Source organism: Lotus japonicus, chromosome 1, assembly GCF_012489685.1.
Source record: "Lotus japonicus ecotype B-129 chromosome 1, LjGifu_v1.2".
Taxonomy (NCBI): Eukaryota; Viridiplantae; Streptophyta; class Magnoliopsida; order Fabales; family Fabaceae; genus Lotus; species Lotus japonicus.
In genome coordinates this window covers 45,755,348-45,772,113 of record NC_080041.1, presented here as the reverse complement: position 1 = coordinate 45,772,113, position 16,766 = coordinate 45,755,348, and the positions used below count along the sequence as shown (strand labels likewise).

The following is a 16,766-nucleotide window of genomic DNA, read 5'->3' as shown; positions in this document are numbered from 1 at the left end:
TAGTTAATACAAACATACTACCATAAATACTCTTCAGAGTAGAGCTGCTTGGACCATCACATCAAAGTAGTTAGAATATATCAAGGTAGCATAAACACAATCTTCCAGAAACATAGTTATTTTCAGCAGCTATGTACATATCCAATCGACACACACATACTTCATACACAACATACTTATGCAATAACACCACTAAGATCATCACAACAACCACCGTCATCAATAGCAGCAAGATGCTACTAACTTCAATCCAAATATACAAGCACAAAAACAACTACCAACAAATCGATCTAGTAACTTCATCACGATTGTAGCCAACCAAAGTGCAAGGGAAACATTGTCATAACTATTACAGACCAAGAGAGTAACAGTCAAAAGCCCACATGCTTGATCAAATACATCCAAAAGAAAAAGAACAAATTAAAGAGATTTACTGTGAGCAGCAGAGCTCTCAGAGCCACCCACATCTACATCTTCAGCTTCCTCCTCTCCTTCACTTTCAACATCTTCTTCTTCTTCTCCTTCAACTTCCTCAGCCTCCTCATCAACCTCTACAGTAGGAACATCAGTCATCATCTTGATGAGCTGATCCACATTGTGCTTCCTCACCTTGCTCTCCTGAATGGTGTCTTGCAAGGTCTTGAAAATCTCAATCAATTCAGCAAAAATATCCTCCTTGCTAGAACCAGGTGCTTTGGTCCCACTAGCACTTGCAGTTCCCTTAGTAGCAGACAACATAATGTCTGGAACATGTGTCCCAACAAACAAGCGATAATCAAACTTGAGAGGTAAAAGCTTCTTACCTTGAGGCTCATCAGCCTTCACAATGTCAGGATGTTGTTGCACATTCAGCTCAATCAGAAGGCAAGGAAACATAATAGGAAGCTTCACAGCAAACGAACCAGCATGCTTGGTAGTCTGCTCAAACACATGAATATTGATCTTTTACAAATAGATGAATTGTTCCTTTCAAGGAATGATGTTTCTAAAGAAACATGTCCATTGTCTCCTTTGGGATATGGTGATGTTTTCTTGAGAAAAACAATAGTCTTTCAATTGAAATATGTTACTTTCCTTTATGGAATTGATGTTATATGTGAAATGTGAAACATGCTTATGATCTTGTAGAGATTGATTGTGTTTTCTTGAGAATACACAATGTGGATCCCACACAGTAGCATGGAAAGGATTAAATATTGTGGTATGATTTGTACTGCACTTGCACAGTTACGTTTGTGATGATGCTGATAAAGTTGTTAGTTATATGGTCATTAGTGAACTAAACTTTAAATGGTTTGTCTTCACTCATGGCTCTTAGTTGATGACTTTGTTATGTGTATTGATTATGTTTTTGTGGTGATTGTTATTTAGTTATGTTAGTGGTCACATAATTGTTCAACCCAAGATTCGTTTTTAAAATGTTTTTTCAAAACAATGACACTCAATCAATATCGCTCAAGTGAGAGGATGTTAGAATTTTCTTTTGACTTCTATTGCTTGTGAATTTTTGATTTAAAATAAAACTGGTTGAAGGATTATTTGATATTTTCCCTAAAAGTTCATGCAATTATTTGATCTATTATGAGTTTAGGAATCATGTTTGTTGGGCTCAAACATAAATGTGTTGGATTGTGATGTAGGCCCAAAGTAACCTATGGTCCATGATAAATGGAAACTAGGGTTATTGTTTATTATAAATATATGGGCAAGATCCCCACTTGTCTCTAACGTTATTTAACAGCTCGGTGCTCCATCAAATAGTCCGTTTGTATGAGATGAGAGATCAAGTGAAAGATCATGTTGTGTGCGTCTACAAATCAAAACGGACTATGTATTCAAGAGGTAAGCAATTTATCCTAATTCTATCGGTGTTCTAAGTCCTAGAATAGATTCGATTAAATTATTCCTACAGAACCCATCCAAAGTTTTTATTTAACTGGAAAAAAAACTAAACGGTGCGAGGATTTCCGTTTGACACTAGAAAATATAAGCTGTGAGGCGCGTTCCACTCCAGCTGGTCTTCACTGATGATCGCAGCCACTGAGATTACGAAAGAATTTGGAAATTGAAAATGGATCAAGAATGGAAAATAAAACAATGGGTGTTATTTACTTTGTGATTAGTACAAACAGAATCATATGAATCGCAGAATCATATGAATCGCAAGATTTTACACATGATTACAACCAGATAAAAATCACGACCAGGAAATCCTTTTTAGGCAAATTGATGGTTTTGAGCCCATAACCATCTTTTCAGAGGTGTGGGTTCCAGAATTCCTGAAAATAGTTCCTTGATGCTTCTCCATGTAAAAAAAATTCAATTGTTCTTCACCATGTGTTTGCCATTAGGAATGTTAGCTTGTGTGTCCACTGGTGGGGATGATCCATTGCTGAATTGGTCTTCAAAACCTACAACAGGATCCGCATATGACCTTAAACAAGGCAACCTACAAAGATGTCCGTGCACGGATTAGTTTCTGGCATGTTAGAGAAAATTATTCACATTATTGGATGGAACATGCAAGATGGTTCATCCCCTATGCTTACCTGCTTGTCTTTATAATTTCACCACGTACTGTTATTTGCTCATAAATTATGTTGCCTGCGAAAAGTGATAATTACTATCAATTGAAACTGGATTTTTTTGTCTAAGTTAAAACTTATATCTCAACATACAAAACAAAGATTTAAACTCAATGTCAAGTGGGCAAGAAACAAAGCAAGAACTTATGCATCTCGTTTCTATCTGGACTCTGTAGCCAACAGTACAACACTACTCCATTAATTTTATGAGTTGTTGTCATGCACTTGTGTCAAAGAAGGGAGACAAATGCTAAACAAAATAGTCTAGACACTTGTTTTGTTAACCTTCAGCACTTTATATTCATTTTGATATTTTAAAAACATGAATGCTTTAATTAAATTCTGATGTTTAGGAAATAAGCACAAAACCAGTTGCAGTAGAGATCATGCAGTGCAGAATTATATTCTAATACATATAGGTTAATTATGTAGTGATGCTAAAATAATACTCCACAACTTAATGCAAGACATTATATGTATATCTTCATCCCTATATCAAAGAAACTGTAATACTAGTCACAAAATCTAGCATTGAAAGCAGCAACCATATAGTGCACAGAGAGAGAGAGAGAGAGAGAGAGAGAGAGAGAGAGAGAGAGAGAGAGAGAGAAAGAGAGACCAAACATATCCTATTAAATGGCTATTGTGCATACCTCCATTAATTTTTCCAGAGAAATATTTTTCCAACAGACGTCTACGGTATTCGTCATCATATTTACTGAACCTCTCAATGTACCGTGTGCCGTCCAGGTGACTGTAAAATGCATATGGTATTATGGTTAATCTTCACAAATAATTTGCAGCAAACAACACGTTGCATCCAAAGATTTTAGAGTTCTGTCATATAAAATGAGGTACATATTTTCTGAGCATTCCAGAATAGCTTCTTTCATACTGGAATATAAACAAATGAAAGGGAAGTTTAATTCTGTTGGAATGAATAGCTTCAAAGGGAGGTGGTGATTGCGATTGTGCATATTGTACAAACTATTGGCGCCGTAACCGACACTTTCAGATGAACATTTGCATTAATGTAAAGACATCCATGGGAGATTTCATTCTGTGCGATATGAGATACATAAATGACACAAGTTTCTCCAACCATTATGGTAAGGAGGAATTAGAATTAGACAATACAGGCAGGATAAACAGATAATAGAGAAATAAAAAAAATTGTATTTTCAGTTTAGAAACTAATACTCAGTGGAGGAAACTAAACTAGCAATTATATAAAACAAAACCAACCAAGAAGAGTCACTGCAAATTTTACTAAGAATAAGCCCACATGCACCAAAGACTAGAGTGTGACTAAGTTATAACCACAACATAAAAGGCAAACAGCTTAGTCACATGAACTAATATCATCAAAAGTATTTTGTTCCTATGTTTCATCATGGTCAAATCACAAATGGGCCTCCAACATAGTGCAATAAAGTTTTGGGTTGGCATCTGATGCGTTGGAATGCGTTTTTCCACGTTTGTGCGAACTGAAACGCTTATCCAAACAGCTTAGGAGTGTTATGCTTTCATTTAAGCTCACAGACTGCTAAAAAAAATAATGGGTTCCAATTAGATTTTCATTCTGCAGAAAGGAAGAAATGGAGTATATACATGAACTGTTTTGGTATACAGATAGCAGTGCCAGTTCCAACAGCAGGACTGTAATTTTGCATTTCATCAACACCTCAAAATTGGTTTGAACTACATCTACCATTGATCACACTATCACCATAGATAAGATAAAGTCATAAAGCCCTAGGAAAGAGAGGAAAAGTTGAGTCTCCTAAACTTGAGTAATTGACCTACAAGAACATTGCAGAACTGGAAATGAGGCAGTATGCAATTTCCCTGAATTCCTACTCTTATCTCCTGGTTATTCTCATTGGTATGCTCTTACATACCCTAATTTATATTACAAGGAGGTTACAAGTTTGAGTTGTGGAATCAGCCTGCCTCATGTAAATGCAACATAAGGCTGTCTACAATAGACCCACGATGGGTCCAACCCTTTTCAGAATCCTGCCGCAGCAGGAGCTATATAGCACCAGGTTGCTGTTTCTTACTTTTCGCATCTTTGTAATATTTGTTACAAGTATTGATACTTGTTCGGGTGCATCTATGTTGTTTAATTTCATCTTCTAAGGTCATGGTGTTAAGATCCTCTATAAAGGAACCACACAAGACAAACATGCTGTTAATATATATCCATTCTACATAAACTCTGAGAAATTCAGCCAGGGGATTCTGTTTTCTAGTTTATGATAAAAAGTCAACACTGCCCTCATAGAATGGCATTTTAGTCAAACCAACATGTATATATTTCTACTCTTAAATACTTTCCATATTGCATTTTGCATCACTGAAGGTCAGAAGAGAGTGCACTGTTTTCTTGACCAACCAACACCTACTATTAACAAATTACAGTAGTGCCTAGCCCTGTGTTCAAAAAACACACAGAAGACATCAAATACACAGATCCATTAACTGATGAACACAATATATATATAATGTGTGATTTGAAGCATGCCCATTGTAAAAACAGCTGTTGTCATTGCTGAAATACAAGTACCACTAGGTATTCAAGCTACTTAGAATTTCTAACAGCTATGAATTTTTTTTAATAAAAAAGATTTTTTCAGTTCATGATCTTCACAAAATTTGAAGCCAATAAACTTCTTAATATCTACAGTTACATAAGGGCAAGAGAGAGAGAGTGAAAAAAAAACAGCAGCAGAAGAAGAAGAAGAAGGAGTTACTCAAGAGCATCTGCAAAGTCAGGTTTCTTTTCATCTCCATGGAAAGCTCCATTGTTGGGAGCTACTTCCACCTGAGAAAACCCTCGAAACAATTAGTGAAGAAGAAGAAGAAGCATATAGAGAGAGAGAAAAGAAGAGAAGAGAAGGGTGAAGTAACCTCACCTGGTTCTTAGGGGAGTGAGCGGCGGTGGAGGTGGCGGAATCGGAGGCAGGTGGAGGCGCGCGGCGAGGTGGGGAAGGTGAAGGCACGCTTGCCATTTTCTTCTTCTTCTTCTTGTTTGATCACAATTGAATTGAATTTCCGAAACTCAACAACTTTGGAATCTGCTTTTAAGCTTTTGCATTTTTCCAATTGCCAATGCAATCACTCAATTTCAACCAACAACAACAAAATAAATAAGAGTTTATCACGATTTTCAGTTCCCACGTTATTTATTATTTAAAAATACCCCATATGTTACAAATTTGCTCATGTAGTAATTAGCTCAAGTAGTTTACATATTTCACTTCTCTTTCCTCTCATTTCCACACTTTTTTTATCGGTATTTTTTGTCATATCACAAATCATGTCATCAATTTCTCTTTTTTCTCTTTATCTTTAACTAAGAGAATCTTCAACCATGAGTTGCTAGTTTGATTCCTTAAAAATTATTCTGGTAGGCTCAAACTGCAACATAGGATCTAAGAAACTCATAAGCAACTTATGCATATTTCGCTTCAACCACGGTTTTTTATTTTACTTTTGGTTGGATTTTTCTATTACTCATATATTTGTATTATTTTAAGATGATAAAATATAATTTTTTTAGTAAAAAAACAAGTAGAAAATGGATCGTTAAGAAAGATTATTAAGATAAAAGGGGAAATAATGGTAAAGACGAGGGAAATAAATAAAATATAAAAGGATGTGGAGAAGAGTGCCAGCTGATAATCACAATGGTCTGGTTTAGAAAAATTAAACAAAAAATTAATCATTTAGTAAGAGTTAGAAGAAAAGGTTAAAAAGAGAAGAGGTAGGGTTTTCTTACTTCAATTGAGATGACTGATTATATTTGGATGGAAAAAATTTAAATAGAAATTTTAAGATAGGTTTGATTATGCATAAAAACAAATAAAGAACTTTCAGATGAGAGAAAATGCTACCAAAGGTGGAGTCAATATATAATTATAAGAGACCAAACAGTGCTTATAATTATTAGTGGTAAGTATTGTATAGCTCATTTTCATAAAATTCGGAATCTAAAAGATAGATAAGAGTGTAGTCAAGATATGGAATATATATGATGCTGTAAAAATATGGAACAGATAGCCTTAATTCTAAAAATCTAAGCTAAATCTTTTTTTTTTGGTACTAAGCTTAATCTAAACATGTGAATATTTAAATAAAATTATACCCCAAAAAACAATATTTACGTAAATTCACAAGAAAAAATACTACTTGAAATTCTGGTTCTCGCACAGGACAGATGTCGAACGCGATGCTGGGACAACCGGTTCGACAACTGACTAACAGTAACAACTGATGTGCAGCACAGCATTAAATCAACAAAAACAATAAAGAACACAGAGAATTGTTAACCCAGTTCGGTGCAACATCACCTACATCTGGAGGGCTTCGCCCAAAGAAAGGAAATCCACTATATAAGATTTAGGAACTACAGACACTCATGAACACCTCAGTTCATAGTTCTTTTCCTAATCTACCCAGTGTTTTTCTACTTAGTATATCGACCTAAGTATGAGAGCCCCTCTCACTTTCTCTCAATCACTGCCACAGTGATTGGTAACAACAATCAACACATGTTAGATTATGAGAGCCCCTCTCACTTTCTCTCAATCACTGCCACAGTGATGGGTAACAACAATCAACACATGTTTGAAGAGATTACAACTCAACTAAAACAAACCAACTCTATGCTATATGAAGATCAATGGAGGCAGTGGAGTGGTGTACAAAATAACATAACAAGGACTCACAAAATACGTTCTTCTGGTCTTGATCTTCAATGGGCTTGCACGAAAATAGAGTCCATAAAACAGATCTGGAACAAATCTTTTAAACCAGTAACAAATCTTATCAAATAAGATTTGAACAAAAGATAACATCTTTCACAATTTAAACCAAATCAAATCTTTTTCAACAGATTTGATTCCACTATATTATATTCCAGATAACAAATAGAAGCTTCTTCAATAACCCTAACTTGATTATCACGAAATCAATCCAAAGCTTCTAGAAAAACCGGTCAAACACACAGCAGATCCGCAGGGACAAATGTCACAGCACGATGTTACAACATCTGCTTCGACATCAGATTGTTTTTGAAAAAATGCAGACAACCAAAAGTAACAACACTACTTAGTACTACCGTCCAAAACAAAAATCATAAACATACGAAATGCATATAATAATAATTATAATATAAGTTTTATTTAAAAAAAATTATCTTAATTATATTCTTATGTTATGGAATTATTCATTTTTAAGGGAACATCTTTTCAAACGATGTGAACCAATTCCACAACTGGTAATTATGAGACTAATCACCGCCTTACAGTTACTGCACAATTATCGCACTAAGTAGTATGGGGCTGGTCAATGAGTTTTATCCATTCACAAGAATTAAAATTCAAACACCCAACTAATTATTTAAGGAATAAAGTATTGAACCACTGTGCAACAATTGTCATTAATTGACTGTTATAATTTCTTTTATTCTCTCATAGTAATATTATCTATATTGCATAATAGACCAAAATCAAATTCTTATATTCAAATTAAATGGGTTTATCACCTTTGAAAAAATGGGGTTATTTACATCACCTATAGGAAAAAAAATCACTCGGTCTAAGGTGGTTTAGTAACATTTTAACATGTATTGCGAATTAAATTTTTTTTAAGACATATGTCAAAATATTATTTCACTACCTAATATAGAGTGATTTTATCCAAAGTAAACCTTGAATGATTTAACAACCCATTGAAAAATTACACAATTTTTCTCTTCATTGAAATTAAGTATGTTTTGCGGGGAAAAAAAGTACGGATGTGAGGTTCTACCAACATGAATAAATAATTAAATGAGTTGTCAAAATCACCGAAGGTAAACATGGAGTAAAATCATCCTATCTTAGGTGATCAATAATATGTTAATATGTGCCTTAGGAAATTCTAGCTCATACTTATGACACATGTCAAAATATTATTGAATCACCTAAGACTAGGGTAATTTTACCCAATGTTTACTTTGGATGATTTAGACAGCTCCATATTATTTATTTATTTTACATTTAAACTGGAATTATCATCGAACTGAAAATTGAGGAAAAATTACGGTTAGCTAAGAAAATCGATCCTCTGAGGTTGAGTTTAAGGAAAATGAATCAAAATAAGTTGAAAAAAGTGTAAAATAAAGCTAGACCAAGTATCCAAATCAAATGTGTGAGAAAAGAATACTCTTACTTTGTTCGTGAGATGTGTAGTAGCCTTAGTGAGAAAAATTGGTTTTACCTCAGATCAAATGTCAATAAAGCAGAATAAAATATTAACAATTCTTAAACACTCTTTCACAGATATATCATTCAGTTTATATTATTTTAAATAATGAATTCACTTTTAATATTTTTATTTTACCTAACATGAAAAAACATTTTAAATGCTTATAGAGAGAGAGATTGATAAACTCAAAATTTCAATATGAAAGAACATGAGAATATCATAATCTGGTGTCAACATGTTTCATGAAAACCCAATAGAGTAGTTGATTGGTTTGCTGAAAGTCTCAAAAGCTAGATTTTGGTTTGCATGTATTGGATGAGATTTTGGTTTGCATGTATTGGATGATTCTTTTCGAGATGATATGTTCAAGAGTTTCATTCACAGACATTAACAATTAGGGATTTAGATTTGCTGCAAGTAGAAGTCTTGGAAACATATCGATAATTTTTAATAGTCAGTAATCAACCTATATGTAAGATCCTGAAAAAGATACCTCAAATGCAGAAAATTAACTCTGATCTTCAGTTACATCCCTAGCCACAATGTCTAGAGGCACATCTATCTAAAATTAAAGTTCTTAGGTCAAATAAGTTTGGCATATTATTTAATAAAAATAAGAGAAGTGTGCTCAAAGAGCATGCAATTATAAATCCATACAAATTAGTTGAACTCTGAACAGCACCATTTCCAACATAAACTACCAGTCAACCCATGGATGACAATTGCTTCAGTACTTCAGTCTGCAGCATTTGACATGTAAAACATAAGTACTTCATATTCTCATTCATCAGATAAGTAGTGGATATGAGCAACTTTATCCTGAAATTTAAGTGAAAAGAGCATGTCAAACCCAGGAAACTAAAAGCAATTAGCTTGTTATGCTCAAACTGTTCTGATACACAGACAATCTACCAATAGGAACTGCTACTAGAAAAATCACCCACCTCAGCTACTTTTCAATCTCATGGATATCATGTGAAATATTCAAGAGTATCCCAGTCTATGCATATGAACTCAACAAGAAGCTCACCTTCACAACAAGAGATAAATCCGTGGCAGATTTACCTGGACGTGACCATCATGAGCTTAAGGAAGAGGGAATTGGATCCCCTGCTCCTGCAATTTTAATTCAATGGTTGAAAAATTCTACAGATTTACCTCGATTGAAATTCTGGAGCCTTTTCTTTCCTTCTCCAGAAAAGGCTGTTCATATACAAAATCCAGTCACATGCTATTTAACATTGGAAAAAATTATTCAACAAGTTGACATTGGGGGTACTTGTTTGCATGTCAGAGACTGGGTCTTTTTTGTTTGGTTCATCTTTTATGTCACTAACAGCACAGAATATCTTGTTTGAAAGAATTAGATTGTATGTACAAAGTGTACAATGGGGAAGATAAGCAGAAGTGATTCGCTAGAATTCCATCGATTGATGTTTTATGGAATCCTTCACTAGTGCAAATTAATGATAAAATCATTAAAGACTAACATAAACCCTCAACTACCAGTAATCTCCACAGGTACAAGATCCATTTTTGAAATGATGAAAGCGCTTGTTGTCCCTTACAATAATCTCCCTTCCAACAACCCTTGATACTAATTTAATGGCATTGTGACAGTCTACACAAATACGTAGATTTTTGCAAACCCTCAGTGTAGTACCCTCAGCCGTATTTAATAAACCAAAAGAAATTGCAAGCTTCTCACTATGGTTCTTCAGTATCTTAATCTTTTCCTCTTCCTCCAGTTCATGAAGCACGCAACTAGTGTCTGGTTTATATCCAAACTTTCTTATTTTCTTCTCCAGTTTAATCCAACTCAGCTGAATTTTATTTGATTCCAAAAGAGATCCATCACCAACATGAAATCTATAAACCTTTCCTCCTATTTCAATCCAACTGCATCCAGCATCTTTCTGAAGGCCAATATCCTTCATCCTCTGCCGCACCTTTCTGACCTCATCCCATTTTCCTAATCCAGCATATAAGTTTGATATCAATACATAATTCTCAGCTTTGTCAGGCCCCAACTCTAATAACTTCTTGGAAACTTCCTCACCAATATCCAGATCCCCATAATTCCTACAGGAACTGAGCAATGAACTCCATATCCCTGAATCTGGTTCATCTGGTAGCTCATTTATAAGCTTCAAAGCTTCCTTCAGTTGTCCTGCCCGACCAAGCATATCGACAACGCAAGCATAATGCTCCAGTTTTGGCTTTAAACCATATAAACTTTGCATCTGACCAAGATAATTCAACCCTTCTGATACTAAGCCAGAATGGTTACAGGCTATTAGCAATCCTATAAACGTAAAAGAATCTGGTCTGCAGCCAGCACTTTGCATTAATTTAAACATCTCTATAGCCTTCTCTCCATGCCCATGAATTCCATATCCCGCAATTATAACATTCCATGATGCTTCATCTTTCACATTCAGCCCGTCAAAAATGTTCTGAGATTGTTCCATGCATCCACATTTCGCATACATGTCTATCAATGAACAAGTAACAAATGTGTCCTTCGTGAGATGAGCTTTTATTGCAAAGGAGTGAACTTCCTTCCCAAGCCGCAATGCCGACACCTGTGAACAAGCCCCCAAAACACCCATTATGGCGATCTCATGAGGCTGAGTTCCACTTGAAAGCATTTGACGAAATGTATCAAGGGCCTCAGAAGGAAACTCATTCTGGGAAAAGCCACTAATCATTGTATTCCAGCAAACTGAGCTTTTGTCTTTCATCTTATCAAAAAATAACTTGGCTGCGAATATTTTCCCGCAGTGAACATAAAGTGACAGCAATGATATCCCAATAAATTCGTCCAATTCTAAACCGTTTCGCAACATAAAACCATGAATCGCTTTCCCCTGGCGCAGGAATTTCAGGTGGGCACAAGCCAAAAGAAGGCTACCAATTGTAAAGCAATCAGGATCCAAGCCAGAATCTTTCATCACAAGATACAAGTCCAAAGCCTTTTCAGGTAAACCATTCTGCGCATGGGCACCAATCAGTGCATTCCAAGAACTCACTGTTTTTGCCTCTATACCATGGAACGCACGCTCAGCGTAATCCAATGAACCACACTTGGCATATCCAGCAACAAAAGCATTTGCCACTAATTCATCTCTCTGAATAAATCCATTCCTAAAAGCATAACCATGAAGCTCCTTCAAGGTCAACAACTGAACCTCTTCCGCACAAGCCGGCAAAACATTTAACAGTGTCACCCCATCCACCCTTATCTTCTCATCCATCTGCATCCTCCGCAGCAGCTCAAACGTTCCAAGAGAATCTCCCTTCTTAGAGTATGCCCCGATCATAGAATTCCAAGTAACAACATTCTTATCACCATTCATATCAAACAGAACCCGTGCTTCACGTAAGTAACCACATTTGGCATACATGTCCATGAGGGAATTATTCACCATTAGCTCTCCACAAAGCCCCAGTTTCAACGCCAAACCATGAAGCACCATCCCTATTTCCAATTCACCATGTGCTGCACACGCAGGCACCACCGTCACCACAGTAGCAACATCAGGTACAAAACCTTCTTCACCATTCAAGAGCCCCTTCAGCAAACCATAACTCGATTCAAAAATCCTATTCTCCGAATAAACACACATCATCGAGTTCCACGAAACCAAATTCTTCACCGGCATAGTCTCAAACACCTTGAGTGCACTATCCACAAACCCGAACTTCCCGTACATGGCAATCAACGCGTTACCCACAAACACGTCAAGGAAAAGACCCGTCTTCAAGGCAAAAGCGTGAACAGCTCCTCCAACCTCCGCCGCGTCGGAGAGCCCAGAACACGCCTTAATCACGCACGGCAGCGTGAAATTGTCCGGCGCGAGCTCCGCGGCGGAGAGAAGCTCGACGAAGAGGGAAACCGCGTCGAAGAAAAGCGTGTTCTTGGCGTAACCGCTGATAAGCGCGTTCCAGAGGAAGAGATTCTTCCTCTGCAGCGCGTCGAAGACGGAACGAGACTCCGACGGCGAACCGCACGTGGAGTACATGGTGACTATGCGGGTGTTGAGAACGACGTCGTTTCTGAACAGCGATGAGGCGGAGACCAATGCGTGCACTCTTCGGCCAACCTCGAGGTTTTTCTGGCGGCCGCAGGATTGTAGCAAGAGGCCGAAAGCTTCTTTGAGGTCGGAGGAGGAAACGGTGTCGCGGTGGAGCATGTTGAGGGCTTCATTGAGGTTGCCGGAGTCGCAGAGGCGTTGGAAGTGTTGTTGTGGTGAGAATGTGATTGAGGGAGTTATCGTGGTGGTGGCGTTCGTTGTCGTAGTGGTTGTTCTTTTATGAATGGCGAGTGTGTGGTGGAGGTGGTGATGGCATGATAGAGGTTGAAGCACAAGAGAAGCCATTGCTACCACACCAGACTTGAGTTTCAGGATAGAAATTCATTGATTCACATTAAGGAGGGAAGAAATAACTAACGGTTGCTTCTTAGAGCTTGTCATGTTTCTTTCTGTTGATTAAATTTTAATGTTCTTTTTTTGTTGAAATGGAATTTTTTTGTCATTTATCTAATAATAATTAGGAGTAACATTTGCCTATTAAAAAAAGTTTTATTTTCAATAATGCTAGCTATCATTTTTTGGATTAAATCACTCTGTGAACCTATGATATTTAAGATAAGTGAAATGAATGGTATTTTACACAAATTTTATTTAAAATAAATTTTTACGTTAAAATATGTTTTTTTGAATCATATTTTATCATTTACATTAAATATTGTTGGTCACTTATGACTAGGATGATTTAATCCAATTTTTGCTTATAATCAGTACACTTGGGCGTTTGGTAGAAGTTATGAAATTATATTCACAGGAATGCTATATTCTTAGTTATAATTTACACCTCGGTTAGTCGTGTAAATGTGTTTGGTAGTTTTTTTTTTACATTCCCGGGAAAATTTTTACATTTTGTTTAATTCAAAAAAATCTACAATTAAAAAAAATTGAAAACATGTGATGAAATTGTAGAAATGGGAAGTTATTTTCAAATGTAACTTTCATTCAATATAACATACCCATCTTTTACCTTAGGAATAGAAATGAGACAAAGTGTGTGTAATGAATTTGAAATAAGACCATATACAATGGTTGTTGGAAAATGATGTTGAGGATTGTTGAGAGAGTTTAATGGTTGTTGAGGATTGTTGAGAGGAGAAAGGGATGGCCGGTTTGTTGAAGGATTTCAACATTGTTGAGAGGAGAGAGGGACGCCACGTGGCGCCCTCTGAAAGGCCAAAACAGGCGCGTGCATTACACGCGCAGACAAGGCGCGTGAGAGAGAAACTGCATTTTCTCCTCCCCTGCCACGTGGCGTCCTCTGATTGGTGGCTCCAGATTTCGTTTTCTCTTATCTTTTGAACTCAATTATTTCATCAAAAAAAAATTTTTCTGGAAAAAAAATTTATACCAAAATTCATGATTTTTTTCCCTCTATAAATAGAGACTTGGTTCGTTTGATTTGGACACAGAAAAAAAAACCAAGTTTTTTCACTCTCTTATTATCTCTCTCACCATCTTATTTATCTATCTATTAGCATTTGTTTTGAAATGGATCCCAACAATCACCATTTCAACACCCAGAATTCTTCAAACAACCCATTTTACAACCAAAATCACAACAACTCTGAAGATCCAAATCAAATTTCTTACCAACGTCCTCAAAATCCCACCAATTATCAAGTCCCACATCAATTCTTCAACCAACGTCCTCAAAATCCAAACTATTATCAAGTCCCACATCAAATCTCCAACCAACGTCCTCGAAATCCAAACTATTATCCAGATCCAAATCAATATTCGAACCAACCTCCTCAAAACATACAAAATTTTAACCAGTCATCATTTGTTCCAAACTCTCATCCATCTTATGGATCTGTGAGATATTCATCTCAAACACCCCAGTCTAGTGGTTATATGCCAGTGGTTCCTGAAAATTTTCCGAGTGTTGATGTACCGGAATTTCCGGAATTTTCAACACAAGTCAATCTTGGTGGCGGGTCAGCTGATAATGAAGTAAATGAAGTCACTCCTAAGAGCAAAAAAGCCTCTTCACCCGCATGGAACACTGCACAAAATCTAGTGCTAATTAATGGGTGGATTAATTGTGGAACAAGCAGTGTTGTCGGAAGAAACTAGAAAGGAGAAACATTTTGGAGAGATATTGCTGAGTATTGTAATGAGCATTGCTCATTCGATCCTACGTGCGATTGGGTTGCCTGCCGAAACCGTTGGAATTATATGAACACAAGATGGTAAATGGATTGGCGCTTATGATAGCGCTAAGCGTGAGCAACGAAGCGGTTGGTCGGAGGATGATGTTATCGCAAGAGCGCAGGAATTAAACGTTCTAGATCGGTCACCAGTGTTTGATGACGTGGAACAGGGAAAGGCTCCAGCTGTGAATTTCTTTGTGAATCAACGTCCCTATAATATGGCATACTATCTAGCCGATGGTATCTATCCTTCTTATCCAACTTTCGTCAAAACGATTAGACTTCCTCAAAGTGAACCCGATAAGTTATTTGCAAAAGTTCAGGAGGGATGTCGGAAGGACATCGAACGTGCATTTGGAGTTCTTCAAGCTCGTTTTAAAATCATCCGTGAACCAGCTCGCTTGTGGGACATAGATGATTTGAGTATCATTATGAGATCATGCATCATATTACATAATATGATTGTTGAGGATGAACGAGATTCATATGCTCAACGTTGGACCGATTTTGAGCAATCTAGGGAAGGTGGATCTAGTACACAGCAACCATACTCGACCGAGGTGTTACCTGCTTTTGCAAATCATGTGCGTGCTAGATCCGAGTTGCGTGATTCAAATGTTCATCACGAACTGCAAGCAGATCTAGTGAAGCACATCTGGGCAAAGTTTGGAATGTCTCAGGATTGAAGATGATTTGTATCGTACTAATTACGTTATTTGTGTGTTGTGTGCTTAGTTTGTTGTCTTGCATTTTAAGTTATTGTGTGCTTAGTTTGTTGTCTTGCATTTTAAGTTAAGAAAAAAAATTATAGTCTATATTTAAAAAATAATTAAATTGTTATTGTTTTAATTTAATTTAAATCGATAATTGTAATTTTATGTAATCATAAAAACAAAAATATAAAATTAAATAAAAATGTGAAATAAAAAAGTGGTGGGATAGGGTGAGTGGTGAGTGGTGGGGTAGGGTGTTGAGAGTTAAGTAAAATCATTGGAGTGGGTAATTGTTGAGAGAGTGTTGAATTGGAGAGAGAAGATGATGTGGAGTGTTGGGAAGAGAAAAAGTGAGGTAGGAAAGGGGTAAACAAAACATTTTTTGTTGAACCATTGCTCATGGTCTAAATTATGCCCGGGAATATTTTTACAAAACATCTACCAAATACAAGAATACGACCTTCTCACATATACTTTCCCATAAATGTTATTAATACCTTCTACCAAACAACTTCTTAGGATGTTAAAATTATCCACACCCGCAAATATTTGTGGATAAAAACCCATTATGGGTAAAATTATCCGCAACCATGAATATCCATGTATTTCGACACACGCTCTTTGATCGTATGTATTATTTGGTGTTGTGTAATTGTAAGAGAGATAGGAAATCAAACTGAATGAAAATGAGAAGGAAGAGAAAGTAAGTGTATGTATATTAAAGTTGGAGGTAAATCATCCAGTCTCATTATAGACAACAGTAGGAGAAGCTGTAAAATGGAGTACTAGAGACAGTGGCGGAGCCAGGATTATTTTGAAGCCTGGGCAAAAAAAATTGAACCGCGAATAATTTATTCGATTATTTTTTTTAGAAAAAAGAATAATATATTAGATAAAAAGCAACCAAGAGAACAACCATCACAGGGTAGGGAAAAGGAAACTAGAGTCATCAACAAAAGATAAGTC

General features: G+C 36.3%; 2 protein-coding genes across 2 annotated transcripts; both read right to left on the bottom strand.

The window, feature by feature from the left end:
• Positions 1–2,083: 2,083 nt before the first annotated feature.
• LOC130731827 (uncharacterized) lies at positions 2,084–5,721 on the bottom strand. The gene is made up of 5 exons (XM_057584052.1): positions 5,504–5,721; positions 5,342–5,412; positions 3,239–3,339; positions 2,550–2,604; positions 2,084–2,449 (listed from the first exon to the last, which is right to left on the bottom strand). Exons 1-5 carry the CDS (start codon positions 5,597–5,599, stop codon positions 2,320–2,322), a joined length of 453 nt encoding a protein of 150 aa, XP_057440035.1. The 5' UTR covers positions 5,600–5,721; the 3' UTR covers positions 2,084–2,319.
• Positions 5,722–9,253: 3,532 nt separating this feature from the next.
• On the bottom strand, positions 9,254–13,291 carry LOC130731547 (pentatricopeptide repeat-containing protein At1g18485). Its single transcript, XM_057583861.1, has 2 exons — positions 9,785–13,291; positions 9,254–9,659 (listed from the first exon to the last, which is right to left on the bottom strand). Exon 1 carries the CDS (start codon positions 13,220–13,222, stop codon positions 10,343–10,345), a length of 2,880 nt encoding a protein of 959 aa, XP_057439844.1. The 5' UTR covers positions 13,223–13,291; the 3' UTR covers positions 9,254–9,659; positions 9,785–10,342.
• Positions 13,292–16,766: the final 3,475 nt, after the last annotated feature.